The sequence below is a fragment of the Cetorhinus maximus genome, chromosome 6, assembly GCF_964194155.1.
Source record: "Cetorhinus maximus chromosome 6, sCetMax3.hap1.1, whole genome shotgun sequence".
NCBI classification, from domain to species: domain Eukaryota; kingdom Metazoa; phylum Chordata; class Chondrichthyes; order Lamniformes; family Cetorhinidae; genus Cetorhinus; species Cetorhinus maximus.
In genome coordinates this window covers 11,300,220-11,326,722 of record NC_135884.1, presented here as the reverse complement: position 1 = coordinate 11,326,722, position 26,503 = coordinate 11,300,220, and the positions used below count along the sequence as shown (strand labels likewise).

At 46.7% G+C, this 26,503-nt stretch overlaps 1 protein-coding gene across 3 annotated transcripts in view; it reads left to right on the top strand.

Annotated features, from left to right (window-relative positions):
- The window catches only part of LOC144681521 (ETS domain-containing protein Elk-1-like), an 89,402-nt gene that overhangs the window by 54,368 nt on the left and 8,531 nt on the right, over positions 1–26,503 (top strand). For 2 of the 3 annotated variants that reach the window (XM_078543165.1, XM_078543164.1), the window contains exons 2-3: positions 9,584–9,657; positions 23,612–23,866. In XM_078543165.1, coding sequence (XP_078399291.1) covers positions 23,663–23,866 — 204 coding nt within the window. In that variant the 5' untranslated portion in view covers positions 9,584–9,657; positions 23,612–23,662. The remainder of the gene's footprint in view (positions 1–9,583; positions 9,658–23,611; positions 23,867–26,503) is intronic. The other variant, XM_078543166.1, reaches the window with a different exon arrangement.

Genomic DNA, 26,503 nt, shown 5'->3' with positions numbered 1-26,503 from the left:
CTGTTCTTGCGTTTCGGCGTGTCCTGCACACGCCTTGCTAGATCGATTAAACAGGCTTCCCAAAGCCTGTCCACCATCTACATTATATCATATTCTCCACTTGCCTGGATGGGTGTAGCTCCAACAACACTCGAGGAGCTTGATATCTGAGAAGGTAGATGTTTAACGTCAGCTTAACGTCTCATCGAAAGATGGCACCTCCAACAGCGCAGCCCATTTGACTGGACCTCATCCACCACCCTGAACATTCCCTCCCTCCGACATGGGTGCACACACACACTGGCAGCAGGAGGCGTGCCATATACAAGATGCACTGCAGCAACTCGCCAAGGTTTCTTTGACAGCACCTTCCAAACCCGTGACCACTCGGAAGGATAAGGGCAGCAGGCACATGGGAACACTACCGCCTGAGAGCTCTCCTCCAAGTTGCACACAGTCCTGACTTGGGCTGGGATCTTCTGGCCCCGTTGTGGTGGGACACGCCGCCGGAGATTCAGCGGCCTAGCCAAAAGTCCATTGAATTTCGGCGGGAGTGGACAATCCTGGCGGCAGGCAGGGCCGAAAAATCCAGCCTTTGGAACTATATCGCCGTTCCTTCACTGTTGCTGGGTCAAAACCCTGCAACTCCCTTCCTGTCAGCACTGTGGATGTACCTACACCACGTGGACTGCAGTGGTTCAGGAAGACGCTAATCGCCACTACCTTGAGGGCAATTAGAGATGAGCAATAAATACTGGCATGGCCAGTGCCACTCACATCCCAAAGATGAATAAAAAAAGGTCTGGTCTCAGGCCAATGTCAGTGATGCCCTTCTTGAGTCGGTCAGCTGGGAGGTAAATGTGAGTTGGGTAGTGGAATGGGTCTTAAAATCTTCTTCTCCTCCATATGAGGAAAGAGTAGGCCCCTTTCATTCTTGGTGGCTTAGTTTCGAAGTTGGATGCATGTAGATGATCACATAAAGTTACCCAATTTTATTTTATCTGACAGCAAATCAGCAATTTTAAAAAAACATTTTTATATAGTTGCAAGTGAACATATCAATTAGTACATATGAAATAGGAGAAGAAGTAGGCCATTCGGCCCTTCGAGCCTGCTCTGCCTTTCAATAAGATCATGGCTGATCTGCTTGTATTACTAATTACACATTTTCATCTACTCCCAATAACCTTTGATTCCCTTGCCTAACAAGAATCTATCTGCCTCCGTCTTAAAAATATTCAATGACCCCGCCTCCACCAGCTTCTGAGGCAGAGAGTTCCAAAGTCACACAACCCTCTGAGAGAAAAAATTTCTCCTCATCTCTGTCCTAAAGGGGTGACCCCTAATTTTAAAACAGTGCCTCCCTAGTTCTGGACTCACCCACAAGATGGAAACATCCTTTCCACGTCCACCTTGTCAAGGCCGTTCAGGATCTTGTATACTTCAATCAAGTCACCCCTTACTCTTCTAAACTCCAGTGGAAACAAGCCCAGCCTGTCCAACCTTTCCTCATAAGACAACCCGCTCATTCCAATCTAGTAAACTTCCTCTGAGCTGCCTCTGATGCATTGAAATCCTCCCCTTAAATAAGGAGGCCAAAACTGCATACGGTATTCAAGATGTGGTCTCACCTATGCCCTGTATAACTGAAGCATAGCATTTTTACTTTTATGTTCAATTCCTCTCATAATAAAGGTTAGCATTCTATTAGCCTTCTTAATTCCTTGTTGTACCTACATACAAACTTTTTGTGACTCGTGCATGAGAGCATCTAGATCCCTCCGCACCTCGGAATTCTGCAGTCGTTCTCCATTTAAGTTATACTCTGCTTTTTTAATTTTCCCTGCCCAAGTGAACAACTTCATATCTTCCCACAATAAACTCCATCTGCCAGATTTTTGTCCACTCACTCAACCTATCTATATCCATCTGCGACCTCCCCATGTCCTCTAGTCTATAAAAGCTTCGCTCCATATCTCTAGATGGCTCTAAACTACATTTAACCTCGTAATCAGATGACTTCAAGTAGGACATTTGTTTTTCTGAGGTTTCTATTGAAAAAGTGCAGCTGCCCAGTCACAGAGGAGTCTGATTATGTTACTAAATAATGTAGAGATAAGATGATTGCATAAAATCTCCTGAAATTGTAAATTTGTAAATGACACTTTGAGGTGATTCATTGAGGAAACCTCCAGTTGTTTTTTTGGATGTTTATGTTTGCACTTCAGCCATCTCAGGCTTATACTGCCTATCGGGTAGCTTTTGGAGCAGCTGGCTGAAACCCTTAAATGTGACAGTCATTGCATTAGTAAGTGTGATGCTGTTTATTCACATGGAGGCAGGTGAGCTCATCAAAATGTTACGTTCCACTAGATACATCTGGAGCCAGGCAAGTCACCCGGCTTCCTTCCTCGCACAAAAGTGGGCAAAAGACTGACCCCTTGAAATAGCAGTGGAGATGTTTGGTGTGCTTGGTTGCAACAGCTCACCTCCATCTCCTGCACATTACTTAATGTCCCTGACTCTCTCTCTCATGCTCCAACAGGTGGGCCTCTTACCCTCGTTCATGAGTCCAGGTGGAGTTGTCTTGCTGGCATTGTTGCCTTATTTTTTTTTTCCAATTTCCGCTCCTCCTCTCCAGAAGATGCTGATTGGCGCCAGTGTCCAGAGCCAGCACACACTGGTGCCAGGGTACAGTATCAGCACCCACTGGTGCCAGTGTACAGTATCAGCATGGACTGGTGCCAGTGTACAGTGTCAGTACCCACCTGGTGCCAGTGTACAGTATCAGCACCCACTGATGCCAGTGTACAGTATCAGCATGCACTGATGCCAGTGTACAGTGTCAGTACCCACCTGGTGCCAGTGTACAGTGTCAGCATGCACTGGTGCTAGTGTACAGTGTCAGTACCCACCTGGTGCCAGTGTACAGTATCAGCACCCACTGGTGCCAGTGTACAGTATCAGCATGCGCTGATGCCAGTGCACAGTGTCAGTACCCACCTGGTGCCAGTGTACAGTGTCAGCATGCACTGGTGCTAGTGTACAGTGTCAGTACCCACCTGGTGCCAGTGTACAGTATCAGCATTCACTGTTACCAGTTTACAGTGTCAGCATGCACTGGTGCTAGTGTACAGTGTCAGCATCTGTCTCACTGTTGCCAGCATACAGTACCAGTGGGTGCTGGTACCTCATCCAACTCTTCATGTGCTGGCATAGTCAGCGTGCATCAGCGAATTATTCAGTTATGACAGCTCAGCCTGATTCTGTGTAACACCACACTCCCACACATACATTTTCCATTACAAATCACTGGAGAGTGATCTTAAAGCAAACCTTGTCTATTTTTCTCCTTCTGCTCCCTCACCACCACCCCGTAACCCCCGCCCCATCCCAGCCATCTAATTCAGAAGGACCTCTGGTTGAGATCAGTTAGTCAGCACTCCATCTCTGGGAATTCTGTCCCATGTTCCGGATCCCCATGTCCATCCGAGAATAGCCCGGTGAACTTCCGCTGAGGAATCAGCGGTCGATCGAGGAAGATCCCGTCACATATACTTTGGCGCGAAGTGACTTTGTCACATAGGTGCATGCTGCAGCTGTGCTGTGCACAGAAAGATCCCAGCGATGGCAATGAAATGAATGACCGGGGTTAATTCCGTTTTGGTTATGTTGGTGCAAAGAGAACTTTTGACCAAGGCTGCCTGCTTTGCTTTCAATAGTGTAATGGGACCTGCAACCCTCGCCTAAATCATTTGAATATGTAAGCCGGCCTTCAGTTTAACTGCAACAGACTGCGGTCTGTCCAAATTGAACTGGAATGTAAAGGGTTAGTTGTGAGTTCATGTCCTGGCTCAAATCCACAAGCTTGTGATTCAGGAGTGAGAGTACTTCAGTTGAGCCAAGAAATTATGAAGACAAGTCCCATGAGCTCCATTGTGCTGACTAAAGCCCATATTTCTGTACCAGTAACCTCTCCCTATTCTAAGCTTTGCATGTTCACTTGAAATGTTGGCACCCTTGCTATTCTCAGATACCAGTCGAACTTGTGTGGTTTCCCAGAATCTTCTGCTTGTTTCCCATTTTAGCGCGTAGCTCTATTGCCTCCGAATCAGAAGCTGTGCGTTTGAGTCCCACACCAGAGTTGTGACCCTATAATCTGGGCTGATGCTCCCAGTGCAGTAAGTGAGGGATTGCTGCACTGTCAGAGGTGCCGTCTTTTGGATGTGACGTTTAAAGTGAGTCCGAGTCAAGTCCTCTCAGGATTGAAAAAAAATCCCATGGTACTATTGAAGGAAGGGCTGGGGAGTTCTGCCTGGTGGCCCGACTAATATTTATCCCTCCACCAACATGACTAAAACAGATCATCTGGTCATTTAGCTCATTGCTGTTTGTGGGATCTTGCTGTGCGCCGATTGGTCACCGTGTTTTCCATGGTGACTGCACTCAAAACGTACTTCATTGCCCATGAAGCGTTTGAGAATGCCCTGACATTGTGAGAGAGGCTATTTAAATGTAAGTACATTACCTCTTCATAAAGTGAACCCACATGAGCCTGGCTACCCACCTCCGATCGAGGTACTTGCTCCTAACCGACAGTAGCACATTTGTGGAGATACAGCTGATGTGGTAAGGCTGAGCTAATGGAATACCAGCCCCTTATCAGTGATTGGTGAGATTGGATAGATGCTGACCTGTTGCATGCGGTTTAGATAAGCTGCTGATGTCACCAATCTGTCCTCACTGTCTCACATCTTTGCTAAAGTACATAGGATAAGATTTGTTTCCAACTTTGGTTAGAGTTTCTAGTCAGTCGGTGCACTTGACATTTCTCCACTGGTATAATCGTGAGTGTAGCAAGGGTGCCTGCACAGGGAGGCTAGGGTGCGGAGAATTAGTTAAAGTGTTAACCAATTCTCACTTTTCTCTGGGCAAATGTACAGTAGGAATGACTCACAGCGGGCAAATGTGACCTGGACTAGTCTGAAAATTAATAGTTGAGTGGAGCTGTAGGAGGTGGGGACTTTCACTGGGGATTTCCAGATCTTAGTTTATGGCCACTTCAAAACCAAAACAAGTGAATGTGAAAATGCGATTTTGACCGAATGAGTTGTTAAGAAAACATAGTTAAAGCCTCATGCCCAGCATGCGATGGTTTGAATCACAACACTGGCTGTGTACCTGAATCTTCCAGGTACTTTTGTGGAGCTATACTTACAGGGTTACATAGGCGATCCGCTGTTTATGCCCCACTTGAGCTTCCTTCCACCTTTCCTGAGCCAAATCTATCATCGCAACCTTCTATCCCCTTCTCCCTCATTCCCTCATATACGTGTCTAGCTTCCCCTTAAATGCATTGCTGTTCACTTCAACTGTTCCCTGTGGCAGTGGATTCCACCTTCTCACCACTCTTTGGGGTCAAAAGTTTCTTCAGAATTCCCGATTGGATTTCTTGGTGACGATCTTATATTGATGTCCTCTAGTTGTGCTCGCCCCCCCACAAGTGGAAACATCCTGCTTGCATCCCTTGTCAAAGCCTTTCATTATTTTAAAGACCTCTATTAGGTCACCCCTCAGCCTTTTTTTTCAAGAGAGAAGAGACCCAGCCTGTCAATTAACCCTTCCCTGACACTAATGCAGGGGATTGGAAAATCGGGCTCAAATCCACCCCCTTGGCTCCACATCACTTTAGTGTCGAGTGTGATCTCCTATTGGGGCTTTTCAGTGTGGCCATACTGATGTTGTAGACAATGAACCAGAGCTTCATTTCAATATTACCAAACATTTCAAAGGGAGACTTGCATTTGTATAGCATCTTTCACAACCAACGGTTGTCTCAAAGTGTTTTACAACCAACGAAGCACTTTTTTGAAGTATAATCACTGTTGTAATGTGAGAAGCAGCCAACTTGTGCACAGCAAGCTCCCACAAACAACAGTGTGATAATGACCTGGCCAAGTTTTTGTGATGTTGATGGAGGGATAAATATTGGCCAGGACACCGGGAATAACTCCCCTGCTCTTCAAAATGGTGCAATGGGATCTTTTACATCTACCTGAGAGGGCTGACGCCCTTGGTTTAACATCTCATCCGGAAGGCAGCACCTCAGCACTCCATCACTCCTACACGGAAGTGGTAGCCTTAAATTCTGGAGTGGGACTTGAACCCAAAACCGCCTCCTTTAGAGTTGAAAGTGCTACCAACTGAGCCATAGCTAACACACACTTAAAGCAGTTGAATTAAGCACACTCTAATTTTTCTTCGAATTAGGGTGCCACTGGCATCTCTGTGGTCTGGAAGCTGACCGCCGCCCATGACTGGAACCGCACCACGATTTCATGCTGGCAGGCCAATTAAGGCCCACCCAGTGTGAAACGCGAGCGGCAGCGCTGAGCGCTGTCTGCGCAAGGGGCGGGGGAGGAGGGCGAACGGGCCAAGCACGAACTTTGCATATGCGTGCGAGTGAGCAAGAGGTGTGTAAAAATGTAATAAAACGTGTTCCCTCATGTGACAGAGTCACATGAGCAGAGACATGTTACTAATGAAAAATTAAAGCTTTTATTTTATTTTTATTTGCTTTTGGAAACCTCATCCCACCTGTGGATGAGGTTTCCAAAAAAAATTATAAAGGCCGCTTGGCCTTTTCGCCTCAACATGCCTTTTAATTGTGGGTAGGTCCGCGCCCGCCGACTGATCTATAGTGCGACTGCGCATTGATGTCGGCAATCTCCGCCGATGTCAACACGCGTCATTTCACGCTCAAGAGGTCCAGGCATGCACCTGCCGGTCGAGTGAAAATTTCTGCCCACTGTTTCATAACTTCTGCTGGTTAGGTGTAATATTTCACTCCCTATTTTGAAGGGGAGGTGATGGCGTAGTGGTATTGTTGCTAGACTAATAATCCAGAGACCCAGGGTAATTTTCTGGGGGTCTGGGTTCAAATCCTGCTATGGTGGAATTTGAATTCAATAAAAATCTGGAATTAAAAGTCTAATGATGATCATGGAACAATTGTTGATTGTTGTAAAAACCCATCTGGTTCACTAATGCCCTTTAGGGAAGGAAATCTGCTGTCCTGGTCTGGCCTACATGTGACCCCAGACCCACAGCTATATGGTTGAGTCCTTACCTGGTCTGGCTTACATGTGACCCCAGACCCACAGCAATACGGTTGACTCTTAAATGCCCTCTGAACTAGGGATGGGTAATAAGTGCTGGCCTGGCCAGTGATGCCTACATCTGATGAATGAATAATAAAAAATTCAAACTAGTCTAGTTTATTTACAAATGCAAATCAAAGGCTTCAGACCAGCTGCCTTTAATCCAATGAAGTGTCTCTCTCAACAGACACATTTACCACTATTTTACAATAAATTCCAATAACATTATGTGAATTATTATGTCTTCCTGACATGATGCGTCCCATAAACTGGCAGAATGCCAAGTTAAAACCAAAGACCGTTTAGGATTTGAAAGTGCTCCAGTACAGTCACATTTGAAGAGGCACAGGATGAACGGAGGTTTACCCAGCAAGATTAGCAGCTGGCATGGTTCGACTGCCAACACTTGCCCGAGCACATCTGCACAGTATCTTCCAACCGTTGCACAATACATTTCAAATACTTGCAGCTTTTGGAAAAGCTGAAGCAATTTCTTTTCCCCTTGTGTGCGCCCATTTACTGGCTGTGTCTCTCCTTTGACATTTCAAGAGGTCATCAGGCGTTTCCTATTCTCCATTGTGTGCAGCTCCCAGCACCAGGTCTAATTTGGGCCTAGGGCTCACTGGGAATTACTAATTCAGGAAAACCCCTGTGAGTTCCGGTAAGGGCGGCCAGCACTATATCAGAGAGCAATAAATTAACTTCTGTAAACCACTGCCTTGGTGCCCCTATCAGTAGTGTCCTCGGCCCAACCACCTTCAGTAGCTTCATCAATGACCTTCCTTCCATCATAAGGTCAGAAGTGGGGACGTTCGCTGATGATTGCACAATGTTCAGCACCATTCACGATTCCTCAGATACTGAAGCAGTCCATGTCCAAATGCAGCAGGACCTGGACAATGTCCAGGCTTGGGCTGACAAGTGGCAAGTTACATTTGCGCCACACAAGTGCCAGGCAATGACCATCCTCAACAAGAGAGAATCAAACTATCGCCCTTTGACATTCACTGTCATTACCATCACTGAATGCCCCACTATCAACATCCTGGGCATTGCCATTGACCATGAACTGAACTGGACTAGCTATATAACTACTATGGCTACCAGAGCAGGTCAGAGGCTAGGAATCCTGTAGTGAGTAACTCACCTCCTGGCTTTCCAAAACATGTCCACCATCTACAAGGCACAAGTCAGGAGTGTGATGGAATACTCTTCACTTGCCTGGATGAGTGCAGCTCCAACAACACACAAGAAGCTTAACACCATCCAGGACAAAGCAACCCATTTGATTGGCACCTCATCTACAAACATTCACTCCCTCCACCACCGATGCACAGTGGCAGCAGTGTGTACCATCTACAAGATGCACTGCCGGAACTCAACAAGGCTCCTTAGACAGCACCTCTCACACCCATGACTGCTACCTTCTAGAAGGACAAAGGCATCTGATAGGTGGGAACACCACCACCTGGAAATTCCCCTCCAAGCCACACACCATCCTGACTTGAAAATATATAGCCGTCAGCTGTGAAATTTCCCCCCCTAAACCACTCTGCCTCTCTTTCCTCCTTTAAGATTCTCATTAAAACTTACCACTTTGCCAAGTTTTTGACCATCTGCCTTCATATTTCTTTATTCGGCTTGTTAACAAAATTTTGTTTTGTAATCGTGGTGTTCAGTTGTTCTGTGTTTGATTATGTGAGTCTGTTTACTATTGACGCTCACCAGTCTTGATTGGTTAAGCCTGGGTGCAGGCTCAGAGAAAAGTAAGCAAACTATAGAAGTTGCTAGAAACTAGATCTGTGAGTACGGAACGGGCATTTTAAAGCACTATGAATAAAACCGATTCTTCTTTGCCTTGAGTTCTTTCCCTGAAGGCAGGTCCAACACATAACACCACAATATCCACCCTGGGTAGGGAAAGGAGGCAGGTCCTGAATCCACCCCAGCTGGAATGGGGACCCAACACCATGCTGTTGACACCAATCTGATCCACACCAGCCATCGAGCCAACACAAAGGAGTCCGAGTTGCTGTGACAAAGTACGTTTTTACATGCATGTTGTAGGCTGGAGTTATGGACAGTGATGGTGGAGGCTTCCATTTCTTTCCTCACATGGCCGATCAGGAATCCCTCCTGCTCTAACTGGCATATATTGGAAGGATTCACAAGTTGATACTTCACTTGTTTGGCCACATTATAAATGCACTTTCCTTGACCATCGAGTCCTGGTCTTGAACTTGAACTCGGAACTTCTGGCTCAGAGGCAGGGACACTACCCACTGTGCCACAAGATCCCAAAACCTGTAACACGCTTATAAACTAGTGTCATCTCTGCATAGCTCTGAGGCAAAAAAAAAAATGCAACACTCATGTGAAACACTTTGGGAAGTTTTATTATGTTAAATGTGCTATATAAATGCAAGTTGTTTTTGTTGTTGTAGGATTCCCATCAGACCTGGGACTGTTTGTCGGTCTGAATAATACATGGCCTTTTCACAGACGAGTAGAGTAACAGGTGTGTAACAATCCAGTTGGAATCTCTGATGTGGGCCAATTGAGTTGGGATGTCAGCTTTTGTTTACAGTGCAGAGTTTATTTAGGAGTTTCTACAACATTGATGTAGTAAAGTTGGAAGGCCTGCTCTGTGACTAGGAGTTTGAATACAGTTTTCTTGTGAACTAATAATTAAATTGCAGACAATAAATGGTGCATTGAGTGCCAGCAGTTACAAACTGACCACGTCTACTTTCTGTGGTTTTAAAGTACAATAACGCAATGAGTGAGCGATGAGTGCTCAACTAAAGACAGGCCCTGGGCTCTCTGTCTTTTTTTTAAATTCATTCACAGGATGTGGGCTTCACTGGCTGGGCCAGCATTTATTGCCCATCCCCAGTTGCCCTTGAGAAGGTGGTGGTGAGCTGCTGCCTTGAACCGCTGCAGCCCATGTGGTGTAGGTACCGTGTCTGCTGATGCTTCATCCTGAATTGCTTTACTTGGCAGATATTGTCAGTTGTGGTTTGCCATTGCCTCCCACTCCTGGGAACAAAGGTAAGGAGGCAGCCTCAAGTCTAGTTCAGCCAGAACAGGAAACGAACTCGCACAGTTGGTTTTATTCGGAACTGCATGTAGCTAACTGGCTTCTGGCAATAACGTGATGGTACAGGCAGGTTGCCAACTCTGGTTGAGTGTGTTCCTGGAGGTTTCATCAGCTGACCTCTCACCTCATACTGTCCCACCCCCAACTTCCTGCCATTGGTCCAGTTTCTGGGTGCTTTGCCTTCCCACGGCCAATTGGAAGAGGAACGCATTCTATTACCCAGCTGGATTAATCTTGACTGTCAGTCAAACAGCTTACTTCCCCCACCCCCATTCCTAGTGTGGATAATTTTACAACTTCATTCATGTGGGCTCTGCCTGATGGTAGGTCCTTGGCTCATTGCCTGCTGATGCTGCCCCCTGAGCTGTTTTCCTTGGCAGTTTTTGTCAGTGGTGGTTTGCCATTGTCTTCCACCCTCAGGGGCAGGGTTGCAGAGGCAAGTCCCAACATCTACCTCAGGTGGAACAGGAATTGAATCTGGGCTGTTAGAGCTATTCTGAACGCTTGCCATCTAGCTGAGCCAAACACATCCCCTGTTTTTTTACAACCGATAAATGAAAATGTTCAAAGAAAACCTTTAAAACAGATTGCTTTTTGCCCACCCAACCTGCCCCACAACTTTCCCGCAGGGTTTACTCACCTCAGTGTCTTGGAAATGAATATTCAATTCCGTGAGACTCCAGGGCAATCCTGAAGGGTTGGCAACACTGTGGTTCAGTATTTTCCTCAGGAAACTGGGCGTAAGGAGCCTTCAACCAAATTGTTTCTGGCTTTACAAATGAAAGTGACCTAGATCTTTATAAAATGTACGCTATTACCATTACCCTTAAGGTACTGATCTCTCACTGGTGTACAGTTACAGAATCTAACACGAGATGCCCCTAGGCACCTCATATCCCATGGGTTTCCTGCTCAGCCAGTTAGGTTAGAATTATCCTTCATGTGTGTACCATATGCATACAGGCCTCTATTTATTGCTGAAAAGAGAGACATGTTACTGAGGCTTTTCATCTTGCACTCATCAGGACAAACACAAGAATGCCAAATTTCAAACGATCACAACAATTTATACCACAGGAGGAAAGGGTGCTGATTGGTTGGCAAGCCGACTCTGGCTGCACGTTGCCATGGAGAAAGCAACGGGGAATTGTAGGTTCCCCAACCTCCTGGGTAATTCAAAAAAACTCACAAGGCTTGAACATATTCCTTTTGGTTTGCAGAGAATGAGCCCCTGTATATGAATATATGTCACTTCTAGCAAGCATAAATGAGCCATGTTACGAGCTCAACATATTATCTTAAGTTGTTGTTAGTGCACTCAGGATTGTTCAGCAAGTGCTGTCCAGTCGTGGAATCACATCTCGCAGTAGTCCCTTTTTGGTCGTAAGTGATTTGTACTGGCGGAGTTTAGTGGTTAAAGCTCGCATTGGTCAAAGCTGCAATCCCAAAAACTTGTATAAATTGGAATATGGTGACTGGAGTTAATGAAGGCAGAGGATTTCAAAAATAGATGCACGCATGATCGTGAAAATAATGAGAATAGTAGTAAACATGACCTCTTTAAAGATGATGTAGCGTGAGAGGAAACGCAAAGCTGAAAGTGGCACGATGCTGTTATGATTCATGGATCATATCCAAAAAGGGTACCTTCCTTCTCCAGAAGGGGCACTCTACTTCAGTAAAGTTTAGACCTTTTCCCACCAGGTCTAAAGAACACACATCGTACTTCCCACTCCCTCCTTGCAGGAATAAGATCTGTTACACCCCACCCCCACCTCCGCCGCACCCCCTTCTCCCCCCCACCTGGTGGGGGCTGGGGACGGGACTTCCAGATTCTGCTCCTGGTGCCGTTTTCGCTAAGGCGGAGAGCCTCTCTGTCTGAAAATTCAGGCCCTGGTGTGTGCTACATACAAAATTTAATTATGCATTATGAAATGTACGGATGGTTTTATTGTATGTAGATAGCATCTCTCACATCGGACATCAATACCAAGCACGGTCAGCTTGACATGTTGATACCAGTCTTGCCCTTGAGGTTGGAGACTAGATTTGTTTCCTTAGTCTAGGCTAGTAGCTCAGCTACAATAATCTGCATTGTTGGAGCTGTTTTAATTTGGCTAGATATTTTTAAAAAAAAATCCATGACACAGTTCAAAGAGCAGACTCCAGATTGGCCTTCCTCCCTCATATAATAAGCCGACTGGTTCCTCATCTTATTTTTCATTTGTTCTGGGATGTGGGTGTCGCTGGCAAGGCCAGCATTTATTAGCCATCCCTAATTAGCCCTTGAGAAGATGGTGGTGAGCGACTGCCTTGGATATAACTGAGAGGCTTGGTATACCATTTCAGAGAACAGTTAAGGGCTGGATTTTATGCCCCCACCCGCCATCGGGCATATTTTATGCAGAGGGGCTTATGGTGGCTAGCCCACCGCCCTTCTGCCCACACTGAGCTAGTCTCCATAACACGGCGAGGGGGGGAGGGGCGGATGGGTAAGGCGCCCACTAGCCCCCTGCCCTTAGGCCTATTGAGCCCCCTAAGTGGTCAATTATTGCCCTTATAAGGCCCTCCATCTGCCTCCACTGCCCTAATATGCTGAGCAGTGGCAGGCGGGTGAAGTGAGAAGGCTGTTTTTTTACCCAAATTGGTATAAGGGTGGGAAGGAAGGGCGGGGTGCGGGGTGGGTACATCCTTTTGGAGGGTGCCCTGAGCGCATTGGGGACACCTCCCCCCACCCCCCCCAAGATCATACCCCCTCCTTGTGCCTTGCCGCTTGGCCTCCATAACCCAGTCCCCAACACCTCTTTCCAACCCCACCCCACCCCCAAACCCCACACCTCCGAAGGGTTGCCAACCCCTCCCCACCCTAAAAGCCCAGGACTTACCTGGGCCTGGACACCGTGGCCTTTCACCTGGGGGCTGCTCGCAGTCCTGGCAGAGCCCACCGCTGAGCCGTGGCGCTACTGGGACTGCAAAGCTGCTGGCCAATCAGATTGGTCAAGGGTGGGACTCCCTCCCACGGAGGTGTGGAAGTCTCGTTCTCGGTTCGTTAAGGCCTGCCCTCAGCACTGCGGGGTGACCTTTTTTAAAAGCCAGTCGGTTTGGTACCGACTTTTCTTCCTGTGGGTGTGGAGGTGGGGGTGGGGAGGGAGAATTAGCGAGCAGGATGTCCTCTTGTAAAATCCAGGCTTGAGAGTCAACCACATTGCTGTGTGCCTGGAATCAGATGTGGGCCAGACTGGGTAAGGCCGGCAGCTTCTTTCCCCCAAAGGACTATCATTGAATCAGATGGGTTTTCAATCCAGTAGTTTGATGGTCACCATAACTAATACTAATTTTTAAATTCCAGATTAATTTAATTGACGGAATTTAAGTTCCCCAGCCACCATGATGTGAGTTGAACCCATGTCTCTAGATCATTAACGTAGGTCCCTGGTTTGCTAGTTAGGTAAAACATAATAATTCCGCTACCACACCCTGTGCTGGCTGTAAGTTTGTCCTGACTGTTTATATAATCATCACTGCACTAAAAAAAATTGTGGGAAGTGCGTAGACAGTGTGATCAGGTGCAACCTGCCCGTGTTTTAACAAATGTATTATACGGGCTGTTGGTTCACAGTGACCTTCACGCTGACCGGTTATGATGAAATTGTGACGGGTTTACCGGGGAAACAATAAGTGATTGTCGATTGGGCAATGCACCGGACTGGGCTTCATCTTTTTAGGGTAAACCTAAATAGTGATGCTTTGCCCTAGCGGACAATCGAAAGCCTGTGCTATTGAGTTTGCAGTGTTTTGAATGTTTCTAGAATAAAGCTGCAAAGAGCCGCTTCACACCAAGGACATCCTGTTGTGGGATTGGCTAAGAAAGGGCAAAGCTTTATTTATACCTCTGCGTTTCCAGCCTTTGTGCAGTTGCACACCTCGTCTGCCAAGCTGAAGGTTCATGGTGCAGAGCTGAACAAAGGGAACGAGCTGGGTTCCTTTTTAATATCTCTATATGTTAGCAGGCCACAGTTTCCACAACGCTATTAGCAAAGGCTCCTCAGAGATGTCAGCCCACTTTTTTCCTGTGATTTCTTGTAAAACATAAAACCAACATAATCTGTCTCTCTTGGCGGCTCGGGGAGCAGAAGCGCTGCCTGTGACCAGCTGTACCTGAGGTACCAGCTTTGAGCCGAGGTCTGTGCTGATAAGCTGACCTTGAACCTGGGCATAGTAAGTAAGCTAGAATTGGCTACTGACAAGTCTCAGGCTATGTGCATAGGAATGAAATCAACCAGAGGATGCAGCGCAAATTCGCCAGAATGATACTGGGGCCAAAAAGTTAAATTATGAAGACAAGTTGCATAGATCAGGCAGGTACTCTCTTAAAATATGGATTAAAGGGGTAATCTAATTGAGGTGCTTCGGATGATTGGGATGTTTCACTATGTTAAAGGTGCTATATCAATGTCAGTTGTTGTTGTTATTATTGCTGTATCCTCATCCGCTGGGTCTTGCAAACAGCATTGATCTTGTAACCAAACAGAGCAGCTGCAGGACATTCTTCTGGGGGAGGGTGAACAGCCAGGGGTTGTGGTTCACATTGGTACCAATGACTTAGGTAGGAAGGGGGATGCAGTCCTGCAATTAGAATTTCGGGAGCTAGGTAGAAAATTAGCAAGCAGGTCCTCAAATGTAGTAATCTCCAGATTACTCCCAGTGCCACGTGCAGGTGAGTACAGAAATGGGAGGATAAGGCAGATGAATGCGTGGCTGGAAAGATGGTGCAGGAGGGAGGGCTTTAGATTCCTGGGACACTGGGACTGGCTCTGGGGGAGATGGCACCTGTACAAGCCGGACGGGTTGTACCTGAGCAGAGCTGGGACTGAGTTCCTTGTGGGGCGTTTTGCTCGTGCTGTTGGGGAGGTTTTAAACTAACTCAGCAGGGGCGTGGGAATCAAGAGAAAATATTAGATGAATACCAGAGTGCACAAAATACTGGGAGGGACAAGGTAAAGTCGGGTAAGGGAGAAAGTAACAAAACCTAAATCAGGGTTACTGTGCATGTATGTGAATGCACGGAATACAGTAAATAAGATTGGGGAGTTACAGGTGCTGGTTGCCATGTGGACATATGATGTTGGGGCGATAACGGAGACCTGGCTCAAGGAAGGGCTGAACTGGGTGTTAAATATTCCCGGGTACAAGGTGTTCAAAAAAGGTAGGGAAGAACGGAAAGGAGGAGGGATGGCAGTATTCGTTAAGGAGAGTGCTGCAGTGCTGGAGAAAGAGGATGGCCCAGAGGGTTCAAGGACAGAATCAATTTGGCTAGAGCTAAGGAACAAAAAGGGTGCAATTACATTGCTTGATGTAGCCTATAGACCACCAAATAGTGAGAAGGACGTAGAAGAACAAATCTGCAGGGAAATTACAGAGAGATGCAGGCTTAATAGAGTAGTTATAATGAGGGACTTTAATTACCCAAATGTAGACTGGGACAGTGGTAGTGTAAAGGGTGGAGAGGGGCAAAAGTTCCTAGATTATGTTCAGAAGAATTTTCTACAGCAGTATGTGTCCAATCCAACAAGAAAAGACGCACTGTTGGACCTGGTTCTTGGAAACGAGGTGGGCCAAGTAGATTAAGTGTCAGTGGGCAAACATTTAGGAGACAGTGATCATTGTATTGTACATTTTAGGATGATGATAGAAAAGGACGATAGGCAATCCAGAGTAAGAATAATTGACTGGACAAGACCCAACTTCGATGGGTCAGATCCAGAACTGAGCTGGGCCAGATAGACTGGAATGAAAGATTGGCAGGAAAAACTGGAGCTGAACAATGGGCTACCTTCAAAAAAGAATTGGTTTGGGCACAGTCAAGGTATATTCCATTGAAAGGGAAAGGTAGGACAAATCCAGAGCTCCCTGGATGAAAAATGAAATAGAAATTAAGATAAAGAAGAAAAAGTGTGCTTATGACAGGTGTCAGGTAGAAAATACAATTGAGAATCAAGAGGAATACAGAAGGTTCAGAGCAGAGGTAAAAAAAATATTAGAGAAACAAAGAGGGATTACGAGAAAAGACTGGCAGTCAACATAAAGGGGAATCCCAAAGTCTTCTATAGGCATATAAATGGTAAAAGGGTGGTATAAGGAGGAGTAGGGCCGATTAGGGACCTAAAAGGGAATTTACACATGGATGAAGGGGCCATGGCTGAGATATTAAATTAATACTTTGCATCCGCCTTTACCAAGGGAGTAGATGCTACCCAGGCCATGGTGACAGACGAGGAAACTCTGTCACTGGAAGGTTCAAAATTGAATAGACTGTCAGTACTTAAAGTTGACAAAGCACTGGGACCAGATGAGATGCATCCAAGGATATTGAAGGAAGTGAGAGTAGAAATTGCAGGGGCACTGGCCATAATCTTTTAGTCTTTCCTAGACTCAGGGGAGGTGCCAGAGGACTGGGGAATTGCAAACATTACACCCTTGTTCAAAAAAGGTTGTAAGGATAAGCCCAGCAATTACAGACCAGTCAGTTTAACTTCAGTGGTGGGTTTGGAATGCACTGCCTGGAGGTGTGGTGGAGGTAGGTTCAACCAAAGCATTCAAGAGGGCATTAGATGATCATTTGAATAGAAACAATGTGCAAGGGTATGGGGAAAAGGCAGGGCAATGGCACTAGCTCATAATGCTCATTTGGAGAGTCGGTGCAGACACGATGGGCCGAATGGCCTCCTCTGTGCTGTTAAAATTCTGTGGTTCTGGCATTCCTCCTGAATCAGCAGGGCTGCCAACTGTGATTAAATGTATTCCTGGAGATTTCATCACTTGACTCCAGCCATTAGTCGGCCAACACATCCATCCTTGTGACGTCCTGCCTTCCTATGCCAATTGGAAAGCAAAAAGACTCATTACCTAATTGGAGGATTCTTGACTGTCAGCAAAATAGCCACCCCACCACCACCACCCCCACCCCCCTCCTCACCCCACCCTGCCCCCACCCCCTCCCATTTTCAATATTTTTATATCTGGTAAAGAGAAATGTTCAACGAAAATGACAAAAAAAAACCCCACCTTTTTTTTTAAATGTCCCATTGATTTTCCTCCAGAGTTGCACACAGCAGTGTCCTGGAGATTGATCTTCAATTCCTGGAGACTCCAGGCCAATCCTGGAGGGTTGGCAACCCTATGAACCAGCTGCTTTCAAGGAGGATGCGAATCTGTACTCTGTACAAGGCATCCCACCTTTCCAAGGTTTGATTCTCAAATCATATGACCTTTGCTAAGAGTTTGGTTAGTCCAGTTGGCTAGATGGCTAGAGTGTGGTGTAGAGAAATGCCAGTGGTGTGGATTCAATCCCTGTACTGGCTGTGGTAGTTTATGGTGGCCCGACTCCTTGCCTTACCTCGTGCTTCATACAGAATGGTGCCCCTCAAGCTATCTAACCACTTCTCCTTCTTTCTCTTGCTCTTTCGCTCTCTCTCTCTCTTTCTCTTTCTGTAACAGAAAGAGATGGCTATGGTACCTCCCTTGTGGACTATAGTGTTATCTGATCTTTGTTCAAGTAACTTGCATTTGCAGCATTGTCCCAGTGCTGACCCCTGGCTAATCTTAGCCTACAAGGGTTTAAATGGCATTTAAGCCATTTAACTGCTCCTTGGGTGTCTAAGGAACCATTGTGCTCCATTGACCAGCCCGTTCTTTGGTGAAGAGATGGTGCATGTTGCTGAAAACAAGAATGTTATGGTTAACAGGCAGGTGAGACTTCTCCCAGAAAAAAACTACCCTTTTGCATAACTCACAAACAGCGATTTCGAGGTGTGGTCAAGAGAGAAAAGTTGAAATAGAAACTTTCAAAAGGGGATTGGATGCCTATGTGAAGAATTGAAGGGCAAGATCACTCTGTCGATGAAAACTGGCTCAGGCTTCCATTTGCACCAAAAACTTCTAATTTTAAATGCTTAGACAACAGTGATAATCCACGCAGTGCCATCCAAACCACTTGATTGGACTCCAGTTTATGATCCAACAACACTCAAGAAGCTGGACACCATCCAGGACAAAGCAGCCTGCTTGATTGGCACCCCCCTCCACAAACATTCACTGTCTCCACCAACGACGCGCAGTAGCAGCAGTGTGTACCATCTACAAGATGCACTGCAGGAATTCACCCTTAGACACCAAACCCACGGCCACTACCATCTCGAAGCAGACACATGGGAACACCACCACCTGGAAGTTCCCCTCCAAACCACTCACCATCCTGACTTGGATAAATATCGCCGTTCCTTCTTTGTCGCTGGGTCAAAATCCTGGAACTCCCTCCCTAACAGCACTGTGGGTGTACCTACACCACATGGGCTGCAGTGATTCAAGAAGACAGCTCACCACCACCTTCTCAAGGGCAATTAGGGATGGGTTATCAAGCACCACTCGTTTAGCAACAAGCTGCTCACTGACGTTCAGTTTGTGTTCCGCCAGGGTCACGCAGCTTTTGGCCTCATTACAGCCTTGGTCCAAACATGGTCAAAAGAGCTGATCTCCAGAGGTGAGGTGAGAGTGACTGCCCTTGACATCAAGGCAGCATTTGACTGAGTGTGGCATCAAGGAGCCCCAGCAAAACTGGAGTCAATGGAAATAAGGGGGAAAACTCCACTAGTTGGAGTCATACCTAGTATAAAGGAAGATAGTTGTGGTTGTTGGAGGTCAATCATCTCAGCTCCAGGACATCACTGCAGGAGTTCCTCAGGATAGTGTCCTCGGCCCAACCATCTTCAGCTGCTTCATCAGTGACCTTCCTTCCATCATAAGGTCAGAAGTGGGGATGTTCGCTGATGATTGCACAATGTGTTCAGCACCATTCACAATTCCTTAGATACTGAAGCAGTCCATGTTAAAATGCAGCAAGACTGGACAATATCCAGGCTTGGACTGACAATTTGCAACTAACATTCACGCCACACAAGTACCAGGCAATAACTATCTCCAGCAAGAGAGAATCTAATCATTGCCCTTTGACATTCAATGGCATTACCATCGCTGAATCCCCACTATCAACATCCTGGGGGTTACCATTGACCAGTAACTGAACTGGACTAGCCATATAAATACTGTGTCTACAAGAGCAGGTCAGAGACTAGGAATCCTGCGACGAGTAACTCACCTCCTAACTCCCAAAAGACTGTCCACCATCTCCAAGGCACAAGTCAGGAGTGTGATGGAATACTCCCCACTTGCCTGGATGAGTGCAGCTCCAACAACACTCAAGAAGCTGGACACCATCCAGGACAAAGCAGCCCGATTGATTAGCATCCCTTCCTTAAGCATTCACTCCCTCCACCACCGACGTACAATGGCAGCAGTGTGTACCATCTACAAGATACATTGCAGAAACTCATCAAGGCTCCTTAGACTATACCATCCAAACCCACGACTGGTACCACCTAGAAGGACAAGGGCAGCAGATGCGTGGGAACCCCACCACCTGGAAATTCCCATCCAAGCCACTCACCATCTTGACTTGGAAATATATCGCTGTTTCTTCACTGTCGCTGGGCCAAAATCCTGGAACTCCCTCCCTAACAGCACTGTGGGTGTACCTACATCACAGGGAATGCAGCGGTTCAAGAAGGCAGCTCACCACCACCTTCTCAAGGGCCATTAGGGATGGGCAATGAATAAATAAAAAAAAGAAACCACACACACGCACATAGTCATATCGTGAAAGGTTTACAGCAGATACAGTGTAGTGTTCAATTGTTCTGTGTTTAATTATGTGAGTCTGGTTACTGATCTATGCTCACTGTGCTTGATTGGTGAAGCCTGGGTGTGGATTCAGCGCAAAGTAAACAAGTTTACACAGAAGCTTACTAGCAGCAAGAGCTGGGATAAACATGGTGCAAACATTTAGTGATTGCAGAGCTATTTTAAAACTCTTGTCAATAAACCTGCTGCACGTTTAGAAATAAGTGACTGGTTTATAGCAGTTACAGCAACTAGTACAGTGTGATCACTACTCCATCATCGCAGCCAGCATTGGGGAATATGCACGGAGGTTTCAGAGTGCTGGCTATTCGCTCCCTCTGCTAGAGCAATTCCCTGGGTGGGGGAAAGCTCAGCTTCTGTAATTTGTTGCATTTCTCTGCTTTAAATTGACAGCTTTCCTCCGATGATGAACCTGTTTTTTTTTTTTAGTCCTGGCAGCTCTGAAATGCAGTGGCTGAGACTGGGTAGCGGGTCTGGGTGAGGTTTTCAGACCCGGTTGTTTGTCACTGGTAGAATGTTCATGCGTCAGGGCGGCCATGTTGGAAACGTCTAACTTGTCTTCTTCCCGCCTTTCTCCCCACAAGCCCTGCATCACCATGGTAACGTTGTGAGTCGTCATAACATCACAGTGTACTGCAACCCATTCTAGAGCTGCCGACTGCGATTAAGTGTATTCCTTGAGGATTCACCACATGACTTGCCCCCCCCACCCCCCCCACCCCCCCAGCCATTAGTCAGCCATCCTCGTGACGAACTGCTTTCTTACACCAATTGGAAAGCAAAAAGACTCATTACCCAATTGGATGATGATTGACTGTCAGCCAAAACAGCCTTTCTCCCCCACCTGGTACCTGGTAAAGAGAAATGTTCAAAGAAAATGACCGTTTTTTTTTTAAATGTCCCGATGATTATTCTTCAGAGTTGTACAGTGTCCCGGAGATTGACCTTCAATTCCTGGAGACTCCAGGCTAACCCTGGAGGGTTGGCAACCTCCCAACGGATGATCGGTTGCCCTGCCATATTGAAGATGATTGTCTAAAGAACATAAGAACTAGGAGCAGGAGTGGACCATATGGCCCCTCAAGCTTGCTTCATCATTCAGTATAATCATGGCTGATCTTCTGCCTCAACTTCACTTTCCCAAGTTGTTGCTGACAAGTTGCTGATCTCTTGGGATCCACTCAGGGCTGGATGATACAGGCAAGAGGCACGGGGCTTCCTCCAGTGCATGTGGTGCATGCCTTGGTTGCTTTGTTCCTGGTGCCATTGCTGTTGACGTTGTCTTGGCCACAGTGTGATGGACAACAAAGTTGCCTCCCCTTCCCGTCAGATTAGCGGGTGTCACGATGGTCGGATCGCTTCTGTGACCTCCCGGATTTGCGTGAATGTCGGGCTGTGCTTCAGTACGTCCCGAAAAGCGTTTAGTCTCCCCATCCCTCAAAACATGTCCTAGCAGGCTCAACGGAGCTTGCTCAAGAAGCATTGCCAACACCCAGCAGGACTGTGCTTTCAGCGTTGGCGCAACCCTTGTTTCGGTTTCTCCGTGGTTACGTGACCACACGGTTGGTGGCGTGATCATGCTACTTGGTCGATCACAGGTGAAACCTGTTGGAGCATGAAATGACCACACTCTGCCATTTCACAGCGAGAGAGGAGAGTTGAGTCAATGTCACCCCCCCAATTTGCCATCACACTATCTGGGAGTGTGCTTAGTGTTTGGGGCAGGGAGAGGTTTAAATGCAAAAAAAAACCCTTTGGCTCGGATTGTACGCCCCCTCTCGCCCAGCGGGGGTATTACAGTCCCGCCGAACTGAATGGAGTTGTAAATGGCTCACGGCACCCACCAGTGGGAGGCGCTGCGGCAGGGTTGTTAAATCCTGGCCCTTGTTTGCTCTTAGCTAGTGGAAAGGTAGTGAACGTATCTTTACTGGGCATGTGTTGCTTTACTAAAATCTTCTGGTAGACAGTTACCCAGTTTATACACACAGTGGGTATATTGTGATCAGCGATGGACCTGATGGTCACTTGAATGGTGACCACTGTTACAAATTATTACCTTTTCCACTATGCCTTAAACAGTGCATCTCTCCACCACCAACGCACAGTGTGTACCATCTACAAGATGCACTGCAGCAACTCACCAAGGCTCCTTTGACAGCACCTTCCAAACCTGTGACCTCTACCACCTAGAAGGACAAGGGGGACGGGCACCACCATGTGAACACCACCACCTCCATGTTCCCCTCCAGGTCATACACATTTCTGACCTGGAACTATATCGTCGTTCCTTCACTGTCCCGGGTTAAAATCCTGGCAGACCCTCCCCAGCTGCACTTTGGGTGTTCCTACAACACATGGACTGCAGCTGTTGAGGAAGACCGAAAGGGAAAGTAGGAATCGGCAACAAATGGTGACCTTGCCCGGGACTTATACATCACGGGAATGGATATGTCTCTGTACAATGAAGATGGTGGTGGTGGGGTTGAGGCGGGAAGGGAGGGGTGAGAAAAGACATTATAAATGGATGAATGATGGGAAGATTCCCAATAGGTAAAATACAAGCTAACACATTGCTCGTTTTCAAAATATTGACAATCAAGCTCAGGCAACAATTACTCACCATTCTAACATCAATGCCAACTTAAATAATGGATTATCACCAGTGGTCATTATGATAACCCCTTAGATAGGAAAAGCCCGACTAACCACCCTGACTTTTTTGAGGAAGTGACGTTTTGATGGAACATCTCATGACGTGTTGTATCTTGACTCTCAAAAGCCGTCTCACAGAGTTCTGAATAAAAGGCCACCTGTTAAGCTATAAATTGTGTGGATTGAAGGGGTAAAATTTGGGAATGGATAAGAAACTGATTGAAGCAAAGGAACGAGCTTGTTAAAAAGAATTAAGATGAAAAAACAGATTTGCAATTATATAGCGCCTTTTACAACCACAGGTCACCCTGAAGCTCTTTGCGTGGTCATTGTTATAACACACAAAACATGGCAGTTAATTTGCGCACAGCAAGCTCCCACAAGCGACAATATGCTAATGACCAGATCATCTGTTTTTGTGATGTTGATTGAGGGGTAAATATTGTCCAGGACATAACTCGCCCGCTGTCCTTCAAAACAGTGCCATGAGATCATTTATATCAACCTGAGAGGGCAGACTAGGACTCATAATTGAACTTCTCACCTGAAAGACGGCACTCCCGACAGTGCAGCATTCCCTCAGTTAGGTACTGGACTGTGAGCCTTGCTCAGGACCTACAGTAGGACTTTATCCCACAACCTGCTGCCTCAGAGGGCAAGAGTGCTACTAACTCAAACACAGCTGATATGGAGCTGTGGGCAAATGCCCCAGGCATTAGAGTCAGGATTCCTACTGTTTCTAAATTTACATCCCTGGATTAGATTCAGAATCTCATTGCAAATTTACAAACTAGGAAAGGCAAAATTGAACCACTTTGTTACGGGTCAACTGGCGGGGCCATGATATGTTTACATGAGAATTTCCAAAATGCAGACAGGGGTGTTATTGTCAGAAAATGTGACAACAGGAGGCAAGGTATTATAGGCACAGACGTAATTTTTTTTGCTTCTCTTTGTATTATAGCTCATATGGAGCCTCTGGTTTCACTGATTGGTTCTCTCCTGCAGCTCAGCGATGGACAACTCGATAACTTTGTGGCAGTTTCTACGGCAGCTCTTGGACGAGAACAAGAGCGACCTCATTTGCTGGACTTCGAAAGATGGGGAGTTCAAACTACGTAATGCAGAGGAGGTGGCGCGGCTGTGGGGCATGCGCAAGAATAAAACCAACATGAACTACGATAAGCTGAGCCGGGCGCTTAGATATTACTACGACAAGGTAAGAGCAATCTGTATTTAGAGTTGGCTTCGCTTAAACCAGCCATGGGCCTAGCAGACAATTTTAGAATCACCCAACATTATGGAACAAAGTTGGTAAAACACAATGACATTTAGCATGTGTCTTTTTTTTTCATTCACGGGATGTGGGCTTCACTGGCTGGGCCAGCATTTATTGCCCATCCCTAGTTGCTCTTGAGAAAGTGGTGGTGAGCTGCCTTCTTGAAAGCTGCAGTCCATGTGGTGTAGGTACACCCACAGTGCTGTTAGGGAGGGAGTTCCAGGATTGTGCCCCAGCGACAGTGAAGGAACAGCGATATATTCCCAAGTCAGGATGGTGAGTGGCTTGGAGGGGAACTTTCTGGTGGTGATCTTCCCATTTCTCTGCTCCCTTGTCCTTCTAGATAGTAGTGGTCAGTGGTTTGGAAGGTGGTGTCTAAGAAGCCTTGGTGAATTCCTGAAGTGCACCTTGTAGATGGTACACACTGCTGCTACAGTGGCAGAGGGAGTGAATGTTTGTGGATGTGGTACCAATCAAGTGGGCTGCTTTGTCCTGGACGGAGTCAAGCTTCCTGAGTGTTGTGGGAGCTGCACTCATCCAGGCAAGTGGGGAGCATTCCATCATGCTCCTGATTTGTGCCTTGTGATTGGTGGACAGGCTTTGGGGAGTCAGGAGGTGAGTTAATCGCTGCAGGATTCCTAGCCTCTGACCTGCTCTTGTAGCCACAGTATTTATATGGCTGGTCCAGTTCAGTTTCTGGTCAATGGTAACCCCCAAGATGTTGATAGTCAGGGATTCAGTGATGGTAATACCATTAAATGTCAAAGGGCGATGGTTAGATTCTCTCTTGTTGGAGAGATGGACATTGCCTGGCACTTGTGTGGCACAAATGTTACTTGCCACTTGTCAGTCCAAGCCAGGATACTGTCCAGGTCTTTCTGCATTTGGAGATGAACTGCTTCAGTATCTGAGTAGTGGTGAATGGTACTGAACATTGTGCAATCATCAGCTAACATCCCCACTTCTGACCTTATGATGGAAGGAAGGTCATTGACGAAGCAGCTGAAGATGGTTGGGCCGAGGATACTACCCTGAGGAACTCCTGCAGTGATGTCCTGGAACTGAGATGACTGACCCCCAACAACCACAACCATCTTCCTTTGTGCTAGGTATGACCCCATCCAGTGGAGAGTTTTCCCCATGATTCTCATTGACTCCAGTTTTGCTTGGGCTCCTTGATGCCACACTTGGTCAAATGCTGCCTTGATGTCAAGGGCAGTCACTCTCACCTCACCTCTGGAGTTCAGCTCTTTTGTCCATGTTTGAACCAAGGCTGTAATGAGGTCAGGAGCTGAGTGGCCCAGGCAGAACCCAAACTGGGCATCAGTGAGTAGGTTATTGCTAAGCCAGTGCCACTTGATAGCACTATGGATGACCCCTTCCATTACTTTACTGATGATAGAGAGTAGACTCTTGGGGCGGTAATTAGCCTTGTTGGATTTGTCCTGCTTTTTGTCTGCAAGACATAGCTGGGCAATTTTCCACTTAGCCAGGTAGATGCCCATGTTGCAGTTGTACTGGATCAGTAGGGGCGCAGCAAGTTCTGGAACACAAGTCTTCAGTACTATTGCTGGAATATTGTCAGGGCCCATAGCCTTTGCAGTATCCATTGCCTTCAGCTGTTTCTTGATATCACGTGGAGAGAATTGAATTGGCTGAGGCCTGGCATCTGTGATGCTGGGGACCTCCGGAGGAGGCCGAGATGGATCACCTACTTGGCACGTCTGGCTGAAGATTGTAGCAATTGCTTCAGCCTTATCTTTTCTCCATGATTTATATTTAAAATTCGTTCTCAGGCATGTGAATATCTCTAGCAACGTCACTATTTATTGCCCCTCTCCAGCTGCCCTTGTGAAGGTGGTGGTGAGCCAGCTTCCATGGCACTCCCAGAGTGCCGTTAGATAGAAAACTCCAGGCTTTTGACCGAGTGGCAATGAAGGAAGGGCCAATATATGTTCCAGTCGGGATGGTGTGTGGCTGGAAGGGGGTGGTGTTCTGCTGCGTTTACAGTCGTTATTCCTCTAGCTGGTAGAGGTGACAGGTTTGGAAGGTGCTGTCGAAGGAGCCTATGGGAGTTGCTAAAGTGCGTCTTGTATATCGTACACACTGCTGCCGCTGTGTGCCAGTGGTGGAGGGACTGAATGTTTAAGGGCGGTGAACAGGGTGTGGAACAAGCGGACTGCTTTGTTCTGGATGGTGTCGATCAGCAAGCTGTACTCATCCAGGCAAGTGGAGACTATTGCACCATACTCCTGCTTTGAGAAGATGAGCTACCAAATTTAATCTCATTTTAAGGTGCAATAGTTACACTTGACTGGGACAGAGGTCTCCTTAGCCTGGAAGTACAACTTCGACAATGGGCCCTTGCACTCTAAGTAATGGCCCTAGTATTGGCTGGTCTGACCCTTACAGATGATGCTTGTTCTATTTCATTCTCAATAAATATTGGCTTACTTGATAATTATACTTCCAGCAAATTAACCCTGACTCCATCTTCTTCCTGCCCGTCTCTGTCTCATTCATCACCTCACCGCTTTCTGCTCCCGGCGCACAGAGATTACATTCCTTCTGCGTTTT